The sequence below is a fragment of the Pinus tabuliformis genome, chromosome 5_1 (assembly GCF_031772625.1).
Source record: "Pinus tabuliformis cultivar Carrire ecotype Pingquan chromosome 5_1, CPIR1, whole genome shotgun sequence".
NCBI classification, from domain to species: Eukaryota; Viridiplantae; Streptophyta; class Pinopsida; order Pinales; family Pinaceae; genus Pinus; species Pinus tabuliformis.
The window spans coordinates 609,832,061-609,852,003 of NC_142305.1; the positions used below are offsets into that span (position 1 = coordinate 609,832,061).

General features: G+C 39.1%; 1 protein-coding gene across 1 annotated transcript in view; it reads left to right on the plus strand.

Moving 5' to 3' along the window:
• Positions 1–9,323: 9,323 nt before the first annotated feature.
• The window catches only part of LOC149166407 (tetraspanin-20-like), a 48,376-nt gene continuing 37,756 nt past the window's right edge, over positions 9,324–19,943 (plus strand). Inside the window, exons 1-4 of the mRNA XM_089431338.1 lie at positions 9,324–9,748; positions 9,882–9,981; positions 11,906–11,986; positions 12,076–12,180. Coding sequence (XP_089287464.1) covers positions 9,537–9,748; positions 9,882–9,981; positions 11,906–11,986; positions 12,076–12,180 — 498 coding nt within the window. The 5' untranslated portion in view covers positions 9,324–9,536. The remainder of the gene's footprint in view (positions 9,749–9,881; positions 9,982–11,905; positions 11,987–12,075; positions 12,181–19,943) is intronic.

The following is a 19,943-nucleotide window of genomic DNA, read 5'->3' on the forward strand; positions in this document are numbered from 1 at the left end:
ACAAAGAGTCCTGTTTTCCTCAGATTGAATTTTTTTTTTCCCAAGTGACAAATCAAGCACACAGAGGCTTGCACACTTTACCTGTCAAAACTCCATCAGGACCCTTCATCCGTGAATACAACCTTGCTCATTTCAGCATGCATCCCAGGAGGAGAAGCAGCTACAGGATGTCCTACAAGAATCTTGTAGCAGCTGATCCGTCTGGAGCACATACTATGGAGACAATAGCAGCTGAAATCGACACAGGGGACATGTAACAAGCTCCGCTTGGACGTGAACACCTCCTCGACAGCTGAGAAAAGACAGAGCCGTGCATGCAGCGTTCACAACCAGAGGATCGAGTCCCGAAGCCTTGCATACAACATCAGCCAATGAAAGAAGGAGTTCCAGCGCCTGTGCACGAAGCAGCAGTGAGAAAAGCCATCGTTCCACGTCCCAAAACCTGCAGAACACGTCCACGGCCACACAGGTAAGTGTCTAACCTTATTCGTCAAATTGCATAGACTATACTCTGAAAACTACATGTCTGTGAATGGTGCGGATTGAACGAATTCGGTGGCCAGTCAACTAGCCACCCACAGTCAGTCGAATGGCCTCGTGGGATCCGAACGAGCTCGATTACGCCAAAGAGATGTGTAGCCGACACGTGGGAAGTGTCCAGTCGGGGAGAATCGGCGGATTGGCAGTAATGGCGGCGGTTAATGGCAAAGAAAGGAAACAGCGGTCAGAGACACGCCGAAGAATGATGGCCGTGACGTTGGCTAACGGATTGGCCTAGACACCTCACCCCCTCGCCATGAATTGTGCCGTAATTCAAAATTGTTCAGCCAGAGAACTCACTTTAACCACTGTCATTTACACTTGCAACCGTTTTCCAGCAAAGTACGCGTCCTCCTCCTCTGCAGTTTGTTAGCCCAAGCTTCTCGGCCCATTTCAAAATCCTCCCGCGTCCCAGGCTTGTTCAGAAGTGCCGTGACGTCCTCCAGAAGCCGGCAAAGCTCTCTACAGGAAGGAGCTCTACAGGAAACGCGGCACAGCCTCCCGGAGCAGGAAAACCTGGACTTTCTGCATCGAAGTTGGAGTTTCGAAGAGAGGTAGGCTCGAAAACACCATTCCCATGCATGATATTTCAAAAGGTGGTGAATTAAACTGTCTGGAGTAGGAGAATTAAAAACAAGTCTGCCTGTGGGTCAAGAATGGTAGTTTGCCTGTGTGATACACGGAATTTTTTTCAGTTGGTTCTACGTCACATTCTCCTCCACGGTTCCTGTTAACAAATTCCTCCTGTAGAAACGATAAACCACTGTAAGGGCTAACCTGTGCATGAAGAATGTGACTTGTATGTGGTTGGTGTGAAAATTAAGCTCTGCACTTTATCTGTGAGAGCCTAATTCCCTTTTGACAGTCGAGTTTTGGGCAGCAACAGCATTATAACCAGGGAATTGGTGCAAAGTGGAATATAAACACCTGAGGGATACTGTCTTCAAAGTTTTGGGGAGGAAACCATACACAGAATTCCCCTTCTGATCAGAGCACAAGCCAAAACAGAGCATTCTCACCATGCCAGGAGGGTTTATCAGAAAGGAACCCTCGAATTCTAGGAAATTGCGAGAAACTCCCGAGGTGGTAGACCTATTTACCCGTGCCAATTGGATGACCTTCTGTGACAGAATCCAAGGTCATGATGATGAGGTAACAGAAGAGTTCTTAATGTCCCTGCAGCCTAAATCCAAGACACTGGCCACTGTAAATTTCAGAGGATTGACCTTAAAACTTACCCCACAACTCATTAGTCGAGTCACTGATCTGCCATTGGGGATACCCTGGAGCAAAGAGGAGAGGGCATTGGGCCAAAAATCCAAAAAGGAATTCTTCCTACCAGAGGAACAGTTTTTAGAGGATAAAAATGGGGTCCGGAGAGCCAGCCTACATCCATTTTGGAGCGAGGTCAGCCTTCAGATCATGAAATACATTACCTGTGAGGGGCGGTTCAGTATTGTATATGGTTATCACTTTCGGTTGCTAACTGAACTTAGACATAAGATGGATTTACCCACAGAACAAAAGTTAAGCATCCCATATTTCCTCCTACAATCATTAATGGAGTGTGGCACAAAATTGAAGGAAGGGACACCGGACCAGCTGGCCCATCATGGGCTTATCAAGCTTCTAGTAGAAGATGCCCTCCATACCTATATTGTCCCTCTCTCCTGGGAGATTTTCCGCAATATGTCCAAGGATGATGATATCCGAATTCTGGCCAAGGAACTCACCTCATCCAGTAGTGAGGAAAGGGAGCATATTGAGGCAGAAGAGAAAGCCAAGGGTAAGGAAACCCAGGACATACCACCACAGAAAGAGAAAGAAGAGAAACAAGAGAAAGGCCAAGCTGTTGAGCCCAAAACTGTGGGTGGAATAAAGGCACAAACGCCAAGGGAGAAACGGTTGCAAATCAGGGCAGAGAGGATTGAAAAAGTCCAAGCAAGTGAGGGCACACCCAAGGCAACCACAACAAAATTAAAAGAGAAGGCACCCCAGCCAAGCAGGCCAAAACAGTGAAAACCGTTTCTACAGGAAGCCAGAAGACCGTTTCTACAGGAAGCTAGAAAACTGTTTCTACAGGAAGACAGAAAACAGTCAGCACAGGACTTTCTACAGGAAGTCTGGAAAAGGGCAATAGAAGGAAAAATCGTCGGAGATTTTAGCCAGGGAGGCAGCAGCTGTGCTGGCCACCCTAAGCACATCCCCAAAGCAGAAGGGGAAGCGAAAGAGGGAGCCTTCCATGTATTTTAAGGCAAGAAGGAGCGTGAGGATTAAGACTGGCAGACCCCAGCCACCATCAAAAGAACCAATCACAATTGTAGACACCCCTGCCACACAAAAGGAGAGGTCTCCCTCCAAGGCATCCATCACTTATGAACGGGGAAGCCCGAAGACATCCACCTGGAAAGAAAGAATGAAAATGTTGGACACAAAGGCCTCTCTACAGGATGCTGAGACTATTCTACAGGAAACATTGGCTAGGCTGAAGGAGACCGAAGAAATGGAAGGTGAGGGAGCTAAATCACCACAGGAGGAAGAAAAGGTGGAGAACATTGTGGAACCTAGCCCCCAGCCCAGCTTGGGCTCCTACTATAACTTCTTAGAGGCCGGAAAGATCATTCCTCAGAAATTCACAGTGCCACTTTTCCTTGCACTAGAAGAAGAGAGAGTGAGGACCCACACTTGGATGAAAATCGCTAAGTCCAAGGGTGTGGCAGATATAGGTCCTCTGGAGGAACAACTCAAAGAGGCAAGAAGGGAATTGGCTATGGTACGACATGTGGAGAGCAGCCAGCGGGTCAAGCTACAGGAAGAAAATGAGCTGCTTAGACAACAGCTACAGTTACAGGGACAGAGGAAGGAAGACAGGCCCCACATCTTGGGAGAACAACAACAATAGGAGGAGCCCACAACAGCCAAAGATACCACTGATGAACAACAAAGAGGGGAAGGGATGCAGGCTGAAATTGAGACACTGAATCGACAGCTACATGTAAAGGAATTGCAAGCAGGCCTGGAGATATAGTCTCTGAAACAACAGGTACAATAAAAGGAGGCCCAACTGGCCTGCATGGCCAGCTAGGCAATGGAAGCTCTGGAGTGTAGGCAGCCTGCCAAATCCTATGCCCTATACCTCAAGGATCAGTGTTTACAGTTTCAGATCAATACCTTGGCCCAAAGGGGCATCACCCCATTCCAAAATTATCACCAGTTTGCAGCTCTATGTGGCAGTAGTTCATTAGAGGATAGGGCCAAATTATCAGAGTTCTACTTGCACAACTTCGCCCTTTCGAACATGAATGCATGGGATCCCAACACTGTGATAGGAGATGTCCAACTTATGGCCATGGCCTCTTGGATGAGTCATGAGGAGAAGAGAGTAGCAAAGGTCCGCAACATCATAGGTAGAGAACTCAGTGAGCCATTGATGATCAGAGCAGAGTCGGATGACCCCTCGGCAGTGATAAGCGCCCACCAGCACTTGGCCAACAACCCTCAGGATCTACCAGAATACATTGAGCAATAGGCTCAAGCTATTGCCCACTTTGAGGACATGGAGAGACTATTGGGAGAAAACTGCCTGCATGCCTGCACAAGGTGGTGGAACACACTTCCTCACAGCTTGAAGATAAAGGAATACCACTCTCCCACCAGGATGAGGGAAGCCTTGGCAAGAGTACCTCTCTACAAACAGTTGGTGCAGAATTTGCAGGCCAAATAGATTGGCCTGAAATTCAGTCCTCCTTTGCTTTTTGGATTGCTAGAAGGAGTTAAGGAAGAGGAGGAAGGTAGATAATGGGAGGAAGTGGAAAGGAAAGCAGGATTCCACGACCGGGAAGAGGATATCACCGCAGAGGCCTGGGACATGAGGGAGGCGATCAAAGCCATAAAGGATGATGAGCTGGACTAGTTTCTCAGAGGATGAGCAACCCATTTAACAGGGGGTTGATGATGAGCCCTGAATTGGGTAACTTATTGGGCTCATTTTGCCTAATTGTCCTTGTTCAATCCTCCATTTTTCATAGATTATGCATGTTTTTTTAGTATGTTTATGTTATTTGAACGAATAAGGGTGGTCACTCTACCAAGGAGGCTAATACGTGGTTATTTCAGGTTTTTTGGACAAATTTTGGAGCAAAACCAAGCAATTATGGGACAGGTGACAGCCAAGCTTGAGGTGAGGATTCGTAGGAAGGTTGTCTCTTGCATTAAATGACCCTTCCTCGAAATCTCCACCCTCAACTCCGAGCTCAACAGGCCACCAAAACAAATTCTAAAGGCAGCCGAGCAGCTTTGGGAAGAGTGACTGTTTACTAGCAGTTGGAACAACTGAGTCCCTTGAATTTAGGAGGGCTGCTAGGCCCCTCGTAGTGTACAAATAGGAAGGCCTCAGCCTTCGTAGTTTACTTTTGGAACTGTTGGTATTTGCACCATAGTGATGCCCTTTACTTAGCTTGTTTTCTTGTAGCTACTGTTGTATAACTTTCTTGTCATGATTATTTTTGAGTAATGAGAAGCAGCTTTACTTGGCATCAGATCTGAGTTCTTTATAGGAGCCGGCAGCTCTTGGGGTTGGGCCCAACCCGAGTGCCAAGGCCTCCTTTATTATTGTTATTTGTTCTTTATGTATTTTGCAAAATCATTTCTGTTAAGTAGATTAAATCTTGCTGATTCACTAGGTCATTGTTGATGATTAGAAAGACTTTTGATGTTCAGATTGAGTTGATAGGTTATTAACAGGGAAAAGCTTCAGAAAAGGGCCATCAAACACCTCTGATTTCACCTCTCCCTCAGTGGGATCAGGAGCTGGGATCAAGGTGACCTTGCTGCCTACAAAAACACTGACTTTGCTTTGCCATGCAATCATTAGTGTTTGATTTTCATTTGCAGAAGTTGGTTACATGTTCAGATCCTTGATTGCTTAGTTGCATAGTTAGTATACATGGTTTCATTGTAGTTAAAAATTATGTTCATTCTCTTCACTGTCAGCTAGATCATATTAGGTCAACGTAACTAGGTCTCTGATTTTACAAGTCTTCGTTGGTTCAGTTGGAAAAACAACTTGCAAAGCACCTGTACCACTTCTCTACCTGTCCATACTCCATAAACCTATCTACTCCATCCCCTAACTCAGATTCTTGCCTCACATTCGCCATTTGCTCACATAACCCTAATTTTTGTTCAACATTGCTTCAGTCCTCCTTGAACAAGTCCAGCCATCTACATCTTTCCTCAACTCCATCCACCAAGTCCTGGACCACCTCCAACTCTTATCCTACCTCCATACTCACTCCTTCATCTCTCTCTCTCCATCCATCCTCCAAGATCCCATTTTTGAACAACCTGTAGAAAATTACAGATATCCTGTAGAAAATCATAGACATCCTGTAGAACCCCTGCAGACTTCCAGTAGAGGTTCACGAATGAGGTTTCTCGATAGCCAAACTTTGTGAGACTCTCTGGAAGGGTGTTAGGGACCCCTTAGGCCCTCTCTGAACCTTCCCGACCTCCTCCAAGCATTTCCTCTCACCAATTCACCTCTGCACAGTCAAGACAGTCAAATCGCATGCATGATAATTCTGGCAACTTATTCAAAAAAGATGTGCTTTTTCAGATGTTATTGTAGAAGTAGCTTAGGTACATGTATTTACCTTCCTAGAAGTCACTGGCATCTCTTTCAGTAGCTTGCAACCTCTTTCTTGCATCAGTAGGGATAGCTGGTAAAATTAGGGTTTTCTAGGGTTTACGTTTCCTTTCAGCTTTCCAGTTTCTTTCTGCAAGTAGATCAGCCTTCTTTGAGTTAGCTTTCATCCATCAGTTAAAAAGCTTCTTCTCAGAGCTCATAGAAGTTGGCTTAAGCTCCTAGCGGACTTGTGCCAGCTGACCAAGTGACAGTTGCGGCAAGAGCTAGTACTTGTGCATACAGCACCGTCGCTTCCAAGTTTGTTACGAACTACCGGGTTGATAAAAGTAAAGAAGGGAGTCCCAGGAGTTGCAGCATTATTGCTGCAATACTGGAGCTCACCAATCACCAATGGACGCGGCCCTCAAATAGCTCTGATACCATGTAGGAATTTACAGGGTAAGTTCCTCAAACAGAACACCAAAGGACACCGCTCACAAACAGATCACAGATCAATACACCAGTATTTTTGACGTGGTTAAAACCCTCAAAGAGGGAAATAGTCCACGGCCTGAGCCAACGCGACCACTTCAGACAATTTATTAATAAAGGAATGAAAATTTACATAAGCTTCTCTCATGGACGGTTACCCTACAAATGACCCTCCATGCTCTTTAAATAGATATCATGGACCAATCGGGTGTTAAGCCACGGATCAAGTGTCGGTAATACCGAGGAGAGAATGAACCGTCGGATCACTACATATCGTGACCGTCGGATTGTAAGTTACAAAATGTACATAGTAAAGAAACACACTTTACCTAACTCTATACTAGACCAAGTTATACTTAACTATTTCCTATGTGTCGGAATATCCTAACAGTGATTGTACTTACATATTTTTTATTTTTTTCTTTCTAATAAGGGTTATCTTCTAAAGTAGACAATCTTGAATTCACCAACCAATTTCTAGGTCGTGCCTGTGAAATCCCAAGCACACCATTGAAAAATATGAGGCTTGGGCAAACTATCAATCCATGCTTCAAATCACCATCCAAGTCCCCATAACTTTCCATTTTGGGGTCAATGCAAAACCAATGGCATTGATTTTGGCCAAAGCTTTGATAGATTACACGGACATCCAACCCATGAGATTGATTAAAAGAAGGCAACACAAAAGCAACATTACTCTATGATTAATCTACAAGAATTAAATATTTCCTTACACTCTCGTTGAAGCTCCACCACATCTTTGTGTTGTTCTTCAATGTTGCTAAACCTTTATGTTCCCTCTTTCACCATATCATAATATAGTATAATCCTAATAAAAGAATAAAATATACTTATATATTAATAATATATATTAAAATTTTGTATAATAAATATTAAATTTTGTAGTGTAAATTGACTTAAAAATATTTAAATATTAAAAAAAATTATTATTTTAATATTTTTATGGATTTATTTTTTAAAACCCAATAAAACTTAATTTTATATTAAATTAATTTAGAAACCAATAGAAAATCAAAATATCTAAACATTTAGAGATTATAATCTTTTTTTTCATTTAGGATGAGATTTAGAAAACTTGAAAGGGCATGGCACCTCCCCATTCCATGTGTAGTGCCACGTGTAAAAAATACTTATATATTAATAATATATATTAAAATTTTGTATAATAAATATTAATTTTTTATTATAAATTAATTTTAAAACATCTAAATAAAAAAAATACAAATTATTATTCTAATATTTAAAATACACAAATTATTATTCTAATATTTAAAATACAAATTATTATTCTAATGTTTTTAGAGATTTATTTTTCAAAACCCCGTAAAACTTAATTTTAGATAAATTAATTTAAAAATCATTGAAAAATCAAAATATCTCAGATTAGAATCTTTCTTTTTCATAGACGATGATGAGTTTTAAATTTTTTTAAAGGACAACACATTGTTTAGCTAATTCCATGAGGGTGTCAAGTGTAAATTTTTATTGTAGTTGTCTATAATGCGACTTTTTGGAAGCCTTTCCTGTGGGTTTTTTCGGTCAAAATCGGGTAGCAATTTATTGGAATCACAAGTTTGATAGCTAGTTTCTGCACAATCAAAGCATCCCAAGGGTTTTTCAGGGTGATGAATCCAAATATGCAGTTAAAAAACCATTTTAACTACAACAAATCAAGATTTAACCTCAATTTCTTCCGCCGGATTCCAGAATCTCCAAAAAATCGCATTATAAACAACTCCATTTTTATTAAGAGACAGTAAAACGAATATACATAAATTTTATTGGTCAAATATGTCCAACCAAACCTATCATAAAAACACTTTCTATATAAATATTTCAACCTATTTAAAAAAATAAAAATTTATATTTCAACCTATTTAAAAAAATAAAAATAAAAACCGGTAACCATAAAAATCTATATCCAAAATTTATTTATTTAGACTGAGTAAAGATAATTTCGAATAATTATAAAATAAAAACATCAAAACACTCGGAATTTTGAATAACTAAGAGATGAAAACATCAAAATACTTGAGATTGAACTTGGGTTGATGGAAAGAAACACTCACTCATTTATAGAGTTGTCTTTAGTGAAATTTTCTGGGAAGGTTTTCTTGTGGGTTTTTTAATCTAATTTTTTTAAAATTCGGTAGGAATTTATTGAAATCATAAGGTTGAACCCTGCACATTCGAAGTGTCTCAACGTTTTTTCACTCTGTTGGATCCATATATGTAATAAAAAACCCAGTTTAAATAACACAAATCTAAGATTTCACCTCAAAATTTTCAGCCAATCTAACACTGAGAAATCCAAAAAATCACCCCAAAAACAACTCCCTACTTTATAAGTAACTTCAATACATCTGACAGAAATGTCACAGAACCATGGAGACGAAGTCCAAACTTCAATACATCTGACAGAAATGTCACAGAACCATGGAGACGAAGTCCAAAAAATCACACTGAGTAACTTCAATAAATCTGACAGAACCATGAAGACGAAGACACGCCATATATATTAGGGTAGATTAATTTACACTCGATATCGTCGTTTAAAAAAAGAATAAGTTAAAGAGATCCGGTAACCGCCTAGTCAAGTGGGCCTCTTTACAACCCAAATCCCAACTATTTTCCTCCTTTAGCCCGATTCACATGGCCACCTCACTACGTATATGCAACTACACCGGACTGCACATTCTCTCCTGCCGACTGATGCTATACAGATCAGCAGTCCAGTTAGAATCCAGATCTGTTATATTCTGACTTGATTTTGTCCATTTATGCTAAGAGATGAAAGTTTCAAGCAGGTGGTTTACTTCTATGCAATACATTCTTGATTTCTGAGGCCTGTGAGACCATGGGGTGCAGAGGACTCATAGCATTCCTATTGAAGATTTTGAATATTTTTCAAACATTTGTGGGAGTAGCAATGATCCTTTGTTCAGTTTGGATGCTAAACCAATGGAATTCTCATGACCATTCACTACATCCTAACTACACACAGACTCTATGGACATTTACTGCTACATTTTCATCTGATTTCCTCATTCATGATCTTCCAGCCCCATGGTGAGTAACTCCACTGATTTCAGCTTTGTGAGTTCTATTGATTACTTGTCAAGAACTGTTGGTATCATGTTTGGTATTTATTGATGTACATGGATTTTACTTAATGGTATTGTTTCTCTCGAATGAATGGCAGGTTCATCTATACATTCCTAGGAATTGGCATCATTGTGTCTGTGGTTTCTTGCTTTGGCCACATTGCTGCAGAGACTACTAATGGATGCTGTCTATGCTTGGTATCCTGTGATGAATAGTTTCTCTTTATTTAGATTTGAAAACCAAGACTAGCCCTCTAATTATCATGAAAACAACCAGTGATTGAGAACCCAGTTCTATAAATTGTAAGTGTACGTGTGGTAATAGCTCTATGTCGTATGTACTGCCGTGGAAGAGATGCGAATCCCTAGTGTTTTTTTCTTGGAGGGGAGGGGGGTAGAGAGGGGGATCAATTTCGATTTATTTTTAGTTGATTGCAGTCAGTTCAAAAAGGCACCCAAGGCTTGAGAATTCTACAGTAACTGCTCATGAATGTTATGGTTTTGAATCTTGATTACCTAGGGTACTCTCTGCATCATCCTCCCCAAAAGATCCAACAATGTTTACCCAAGACATTTTCAAAATCACCTTCTCCAAAAGAATCTAACAAAGGCACTAGAAAAGGTTTTGGGGAAGGGTGACTAGTAAAAATCTACCTTTGTGTGCCTTGAATAAAAGGCAGGTCATACCTGTACCTTGAATTACCTGTACCTTGAATTACCAAAACAGCTAATAACATCAATTAAACCAATGTCAGGTGCTAGCGCTGAAGTTGAGATAGGAAGCAACCTATAATCAGTGAATTCTGCAGATATCACTCTAATGGGCTTGCATCAGATGATTATTTCATATTCAGTTGTGTTTGAAACACAGAAATTATTTTTTGATCAAAATTTTATATAGGTCTCTGAAAATGAGAGGAATATAAAGAAATTTGCTTATTACTGTTGGGTATCAACATCGAAAATATATATTATAATTGCACTGCAATGACTATGAAAACATACAAAGGATCAAATGGTGCATAAATAATGTGAATCTGAGTTATAAAGAATTTGGAGGTCAACTGTGGCTTTCCAGTTTGGTGAAAGGAGGTAACTAATATAGTCCCCACCAGGGTTCAAAGCTTACTAAGTGATATGCTAGGGTTTGTGCTTATACTTGTGGATGTGCATAGGCACATGCAATTGTGATTGAGGACAGGTGCAAGATTTGAGTGACTTGGGTGGAACAGAAACTTCCCACTCATGGCTGCTTAGCCAAAGGCAGTCAAATCGAAAGGTGCTAATCTTTTCCTATAACTCTAAATCTGATCATTCCCTATAATTCTAATTCTGAGCGTGTTAGCTTCATCATGCTAAGAAGATGCTATCTAAAAAATAATAGTAAAATTAGAGAAGTTGGACAACGTGGAAATCGATCTCAAAGTATAGAAATGTCCATGTGTAAGTCATAGTAATAATTTTAACCTCAAGGGTTACACAACACGTCTAGAAAAATCTATGATTACAACTTACCTGTCTATGCTGTTGAAATGTTCTATATGGCTTATTTGAGTAATACCGAAATAATCTGTGCAGGGTTTTACAACATTGTTGTTCTTGTATTGGCACAGGGATTTTGCATCAGGTCCATGTTGTTTTAACGGTAATTAAGTAGAGATTTTAACCAATCAATTCAGCGTTGTGTATACTTCTAATGGCCCAAAAATTAATTATTTGCAAGAAATAACTTAGCATGTTCAACGATAAAGCAGTCATAGCACCACAGAGATGGAAGACACTGACAAACATATCCCCGAGGACATGCACACCAAAGCTCCTTTCCAGCTTAGCAAAGCTTTAGGCTATATTGTGCTTAAGTTGATATATTTGGGCGCACATAAAATGTGTTTAGAAAATAGTGCAAGTTATAATTAAATCTAAGAAATTACATGCTTCATTATTCTTTAACCTCTAGCCTCTTCCTTGTTTACCTTTTAGTCTATATATCAAATAACTGTTTGTTAGCCATATAGCCAGAACTAGTTCAGTGCGACTTCTGAAATATTTCTTTATTGCAAACATTTTCTGTCTCTTGGTATAAAATACTATCCATCCGTAAATCCTTAACAAATTTAATCAGTACACAACTCTTGTAACTTTTCTTATATTAATTGAAGCAGCTATGGTGGGAGACATATTCTTAAATCACCACTGGGAAAAGGTGGGTTATTTTTGACAATTTGCATTATTTTGAAGGACGTGATCCATAAGATTCTCAAGCTAAATCTCACTGGTACTTTTGTGGAACAGGACTTTCCAGAGGACCCTACTGGAGAGTTTGAAACTATTAAAGCGTTCATTAAAGACAACATGGACACTTGCAAATGGGTTGGCCTAGGAATAGTAGTTATACAGGTAAGAAACTTCCCAGAGGCATTTGCTATGCTGATGATTTTGCAGTACACCAAAATATGTGGTGCATAGGCTTAAGGCAAATGACTGTTTTAGTCCAAAAACGATGTGTTTTATTAAAACATTTCAAATATGATCTTAAATCTCCTTAAATTAATTTCCACCGATTTTAGGACCAATGATTTTGACATTTATAACTTGATAATTTTTTCCATTGCACAATGATTCAGGATGCTTTTGATAATTGGGGATCCTTCTTTCCTTGGCAAAAACCCAGTTCAAATTTTTGTGCTTCACTAATGTTTATGAAAAGTGAAGAAAGATTAGGCTTTTCTTTTCAAGGTGATGAGACCGATGTTCTCTTTTCTTGGCTAAATACATTGATGGCTTTAGGCTTCGATTGTTCATGCAAATAATACTAGCTCATCTACAAAAAAATTCCTTCTCTGGCCAAGTTGGTTAAAGGTCCCTGGCTACTTGGTGTTGTGTCATGAGTTCATGAGCTCTCTCTCTCCCTCGCTCACACAACACACATGATTATACACCAAACTGGATAGTCATTATCAAAAAATGTTTAAATACTTTTGGGGTCTCTGACTTGAGGTTGTCTCTAAAGTGGTGGAATTCCCTACGTATGCTACTTTATTTGAGAGTCGAGACTATTGGGCATTACTGCAGTCTAGAAGAATGCATGTTTACTGTGATGATCTTAGGTCAGTTCTGTGCAAGGAAGAGAATTATTCTGATATTATTTAAGTAATTATACTAGAAAAAATAACACTGCAATTAGGCTTTCCTCTATAGATAGAAGACTCACAAACTTCCAATTTTAGGTATTGATCAGATGACATCCAGTGCATTATTCCTCTCGATGTGTCAGCTGTTAAGATTTTAAGCATATTTTATCTTCAATATACCAACTTCAAGAGTGGTTTTATATTATTTGAAGAATGGAGACGGCTAATATGTACCTGGACTCTGAACTTTCATTTGTTATACATTAATATTGAACCCGGTAGAGGTAAGCTAAAACATAGTCTATTTTCCAGAGAGTACATTTCATGCATCTGGACTTTATTTGATTTTCAGGATTATCAACTTGAAGTATCGGTCTTTGTAAAGGACTATTATTTTGGTAGCAAATTTGCATTTATTGCAAAAAATAAATCTTTATGTCAAAATGTCATGAACAGTAATGTTATAGAGCAGGAAAAACAAAATGACTCTGAAATTATCCTCGGGAAATGGAAATCCATCCAATCCAGTTAAAAGGCTTGTCATGCCCATGGAGCCTTGGCTCATTGGTGAGGTCAACAGAATATGAATCAAGCCACCAGGGTTCTGTACTTGCTTCAGTTTTCCCACCCAAATGGCATCTCTCAAAGAGGGATGAGGCCAGGTGCAAGTCCCGTTCTATTTTTGCATAATAGTTAAACCTTCAGATCTGGCACCTTAGCTGAAGGAAGTCCTTGTTATGCAGTGTGGCCCTCAACCTCAGTTTTTGTTTTGCAAAGCAATTCCAGAAAGGAAACATGCCATATTCTGCTGGAAGTCAAGACTCAAAAGAACCACCAAAACTACTTGGATGACTAGGAAGCCAATTAAGGGTCTGTCAGCCCAAGTGGAGGGCATTGTAGAAGCTATTAGGTTGGCCCTGTACAAGACATGATCTAATGGAGAAGATCTAGTTGGATAGAAAGCTAAAACATGTTCCCAAAGAGCCCAACGAAAAAATAAAAAACAGACAACTAGATGATAATGAAAACTTTGAGGTAGCTTATTTACATACAATTGCTGCTCTGTCACTTTCGAATAATACTGGTGCATTTCTTGTTGATTATTGCTCTTTCTGGAGGTTGAGTTTTGTCATTATGGGCCAAGTTGCCAAGTGTTGTTTTTTTGGACTAATTCTTGGGCTAGAAGTATGACGGACTCTTTCTAAGAGTGAAATTATCATTTTTATAGAAAATTAATCATAATAAAACAATAATTAAACTTCATTTATTTCTAAAGAAGATGATTTGGCTAGGAGCTTAGCTGTCACTAGAAGGAAACTCCAAGATTTGTTGAAACTGTCATCTCCATAGGAAGTTCATCAGTCAATTTTTTTAGATTATGAGTATACCTTTTTCTTTCTCCATGGAAAAAAAGATCATAATTTCATTAATAAAAATAAAAATATATTCTTCATATGCTGAGTAGCATGTCAAAATTCCTTCATCAGGATCTCCAAATTCATAAAACAGAGTAATCCCACTGGAATTAGCCCTCCCAAAAAGTCATAACAGAATACAGTCCCAAAAGTCATCACCATACAGTCCTCAGTAAATATCCCTACAGATCCGAAATTATCACCCAAACAGTCCCAAAGACAGTCTAATAGCAGCTCATCCATCAAAGGATCTCATAAGGGAGCACAATATTCATTTCATACAATAACCATCATATACCCATTAAAGGGATCGAGAAAATATTTACAATAGATCCCAGAAAAGTATGACTCCTCACGATAGAAATCATAGAATGGAAGAATGATCATAATTTGAGGATTGTCCATCCTCAATCTTCCAGATGTGCCAGTGACCTGCATCCAATGGAAAACCAGGCTTCGAAAGCCTATCTGCCAGTTCATTCCTTTTCCTGAAGACATGATGAAAAGAAATTTGGTTAAAAACAGCTGCAAATGATTGGATCTACTCCAAAATGGGCCTTAAACAGAGGTTTTCTAGAGAGAAGAGCCCCTCGCATCCAATTAATAGCCACCAAAGAATCCCCAAATATTTGAAATTTTGGAAAATCTTTTTCAATGGCAAGCAAAACAGTTAACTTCAGAGCTATCAGTTCTGCATAATTATTAGTTCCTCTGCCTAACCCAGTTTTAAACTTCAACACATGAGTGTCCCTCAAGTACTAAATTCCACCTGCCTCAGTAATCTGAGGATCACCTTGAGCATCACCATCAAAAAAAGCCCAAGAACCCGATCTATCCACCTCTTGCTCTACAATTTGTCTTGGAGGCTTGGGGATTTATTGTTTGCTTAAAAAATCTGAGAATATTTAGACCTTGGAAGGCCCACTAGATGGATGGTATAGTCTCATCCTCAAATAAGCTGGCATTCCTCGTGAGTCAAATTCCCCATGCAATAATTATTGGCAAAGCCCTCAAGTTTTTGAGATTTGAATTTTCACACCAAGATCTCAAACAATGCTCCAATGAAGGACCCTCCCATACAACTTTAAGCCTAGTAAGGCTCTCCACCTCTTTCCAAACTTGCATAGAGTAAGGGCATAGTAAAAGAAAATGGTAAATAGTCTCCTCATCCTCTTTTCAAAGCGAGCGCCTGCTAGGACCACATCTACATCTCTTCTGCAAATTATCCAAGTGAGAACCTTATTCCCAAGTGCCAACCACGTGAAAATTCTAGACTTGAGAGGGCATTTGAATTTCCATAATGGTTTTACCACCATACCTGATTTCCAAACTTGTCACCTTCACATGGAACCTTTTAGCCAAGCTTTGGAGTATAGTAACGTCCTGCTAGATTCTTTGGCCATAATAGTTCATCCTTTATATCTTTAATTCGAGCATGACTAGACCTTAAGGAAGCAATGTAACCTTCCCATGCTTAAGCCTCCTTTTCAAATAAACCTATATTTTCTACTGATTTCCACTTTTGACTCCGTATTGAGGGAGATCATAATCTTCCACTTGACTAAGATTAAAATAGCCCTTCTCATGCAAAGTGTTAACTGATATTCCATTAAGTCTAAAATTTTCACCACTACCTACCTGTGGATCTTCGCCTAATCTGAATCTACTCTTCTCACCCACCTTTCAAACAAGTCATCTCCCAATCACTAGAAAAATCAGTATCACTGCCTTCCATATAATGGGTGCATTATGAAATGATTTTATAGGATTCTTAAGCTAGACTTCATGACTGTCAACTGCCACATATTTTTGTATAAGCACCTGTCTCCAAAAACCTTGTCCTGTGATCAATGTCCATCCATATTTTACAGCTAAAGCTTTTGTAAATTTCTGCAATTTTACCAATGCAATACCTTGCTTTTCCTTATCACCAGACCATAGAAAACTGAAACTAATCCTCCCTATTCTGTCAAGTGCTCCTTTCAGAATGAAGACTAAGGACATCCAATATACTGAGATGGATTCTAAGACACACTTGGCTGAGACAAGCCTTCCCCTTCTTAATAACCATTTATTACACCATAGAGAAAAGTGTTTTCTCTACCTACCACAAGCCAATCCTGGTCTCTCTTAACAAGTCAACAGTGATTATCATCACACCCTTTGTAATTTTTATCGCAACTCAATGATATTTGTGATTTTCATCACACATGTCAGAGACTTGCAGGATGGTACATGATGGACACAAGGGAATTATTAATGGTGCACATAATTTCCTCAACAGCTCCCTTATGAAATTGTTGACCATTACCACCGGTGGGTATGAGGTGTCTAGAGGAGAGTTTCTCTTGCACACTTATTTCTTTGTTGTCCCCACAGCAGATCAAAATTATCAGTGGGTTATTACTGATTTATCTTGGGTTGATCTTAGAGTGCCCTACATTACATGCTATATCTCAGTGTCATGGTTTCATTCTTGCTGTACTTTCTTGTCACTTGGATAGAATGCTCCACTTATGCAGGTGTTTCTAGGCGATTCTGGCCCTCCCAATGGCTAGTTTAGGTTGATTTGACTTGATTAGAGGCCTACTATTTGAGCACCCTTGCTTATGAGAATGTTTTTGAGTCCCGACACTTGGAGTTATTTTTGATGCCATGGAGCACCATCCTTAGTGGGCAACTCCTCGTGGGCACACATGTGGAGGCATTTCATAAATTATGATATTTTACTATTTGAGTGATGTGGCTGTCCACTTTCTCAATGGAGTTATTAAAGCATTTTGATGACTTTTCATGTGGATTGATGCCATTATCTAGTTGGTCTACTCACCTTTCCTTTGACCTAGTTGTTTGCACATTTAGGAGGTATGTTAGACCTTGAAAACTGAGCCATTGAGGTTGTTGAGGAGACACCCTAGCTTTAGGGGACTATTTTTAGCATATGGTGAACCTTTATGAGACTCCACCTTATATCTTAGTGGTCCAACCATCAATTAAGACTTTCATGCACATGTATTGATGGGACATCTCATCTAGAGGAGCCACACATGCCACTTGGGGGCTTCCACTATACATATGTTGAGGTTGGTTAGTTGATCGATTCCCTTTGAGAGACTTGAGGAAGGATGTTGAAGCTAATTGACATGGTCCACCACCTATCTTGAGGAGACATCCTTGCTCCATGGACTCATATTATTAGAGATTGACACGTAGCAGAGCCACCATTTGTCCATGACTCCATTATATTTTATGCATTGTTTGACTTGGCACTTGAGTTAATTAAGAGATATTAGTCCTCAATGCATTTCTAGGATAGATCTAGAGTCTTTACCTTGGATATTATAATTTTATTGGAAGAGGTTTTGAGCTCTTCATCTATGTAAGATGAGTTCCTCCTATTGTAACGATTGTTGATGGCTTGAGAAGACACTTATGTAATTGGTTTTGGGCTTGTATTGAACAGTTATTACGGTAATATGATTGGTGAATTCTTTTATCAATGTGTGACTATCCATCTTCCATTTATTCTTGATTTATATGTGTTGGAATTAAATCTGCTGCAATAAAGTTCTCAAGTAAAGCAGTTCACTGTTGGGAAAGGAGGCTTAAAATAAGGTTATGCCAATTTATCTTCTTGCTGTTTTCACTTTCAGATTTAAAGTATTGTGGTTTGTCATTCATTGAAGGTTCCATAATATCTTTAAAAGTGAAACGAAATCACTCTTTATTGGCCTAGCATGTGTATGAATAGTGCACCTGTAGAGGACCTACATTGGCATTATTTTCAGCCATTAAAAATATGCTGGCATAGTGATTTTCTGCATGCTATTGCAACAGTCCTTGTTTCCATATATCATCCACTTTCATCCTTTATAGTGACCCCATTGACCCAATATGCCCTATCAGATTGTTGGAACTAGTCTTACCTAATCAAACACTTTATGATCAACCTAAAAAATCATATAAAAATATCTTTTGCTAAGACATCTCTTCATATCACACTGAGCCCTATTTTTTTAGTCTTAGTGATCCTAATCCTAGCGATACCCTCCTTTTACAGGAGAAGAGCCAATATTAAGAGAGAAGGTTTTGTGTACAAGATTATCTGGCAACTCCAAATAAATAAGTTGTGACAAATAAGTACTCTACAAGGGGTTCTTCACAAGATATTCTTCGCCCTATCTCAAAAACAAAAAGATATTATAGAAGACAAATGAACCTGCAATCCTGTGAATCAAAAAGCACAACCAACTTAGGGTGTAATTTTGTTGAAGATCTTACATACCTTTTCTAGAGTGATTTAGGGCATTCTAACCTTCAAATCAATATGGCCACACCGAGCCCCAAGCCTTGGTTGGATGAGAATTGCAAACCCTTGAATTTCTCAAACATTGCAAGATCCCCTCTTGACTTGCCAAAAAGAGTGATAGATAGGTTGCCCACATTTGAAGGAAATAATATGCTAGAGATCATTGGAATGCTTTCATGACCATGATAAAGAAATCCAAGGTTGGAGATTTAGATGTGCTTATGAAACTATTTTCTTTATCATTAGAAGTGGATGCCCTAGATTAGTTCATAAGCATGTCAAACAATTGTATCAGCACAAAAGATCAATTGGAAAGCACTTTCATAGAAAGATGGGAGGAAAAAAAGGACAATGGGTGCTTATTTCCTTCCTTGAGTGGTGCTAAAAGGAACGAGAATGAAAATGTGGAAGAGTTCAACAAAAGATTCAATCAAATGATGCAAAAATCGCATGCTGATATCAGGCATCCTCCGACAACTATTATGATATACAACTTGGATGTTTTCGATGGGAACTTCGGTTTCCTTTTGAGAGAAAATGAGCCAAATAATCTAAAATAATCTCAAGAGATGGTTCTCAATGTTGAAAATAATTGAATAGCCTTAGGAAAAGGGGACCTGCATGTGTTAGTAAGAGCAAGTTCCACGAGAAGTAAGCCAAAAGAAAGGGTTGTGAACATAGCTGATCCTACACCAGATCCTATTACTATAATAATTGAGGGATTGAAGGAATTGTAAGCATCATTTACAAATATTCAGTCTTTTCTATCTAGGATGCAAAATAGTATGGTTCAAATGGAGAGAATATCACAGATTCAAATTAAACCAAAATAAAATTTGAAAGGTATAGGGGTCCAAATGAACCAAGTTCTTGCGCCCATAAATGTTGCAAATATGGTAATCAAGAGGACCATCTATGGCATCAATGTTGCCAATATTTTCATGATGAAGCTTAATCTCTAGAATATCAAGCATGTTCTGCGTAGGGCATTGTCTGGTTGTAAATATCACAACAATCCTCCAATTCAAATTTTGTTGATAATGATCTATTTATTTATATGTCTAAAGGGAAGATGTTCAATGTGTCAAATCAATATTTCCAATAGATTAAGCAAGCCACTGTGGATTTAAATAATATTACGAAGATGTTTGGACCAAAGGCCACTTGCAAGGATATTTTGGATAAGGGTTGGCAGATGTATAAATGCAAAATGCTAGGTACAAAACATGGTAATAGCATAAACCCACGAGTATTTAAAAGGACTCAGGGCCAAGAAAATATAAATCCTACATTTAGCGCTGCCAA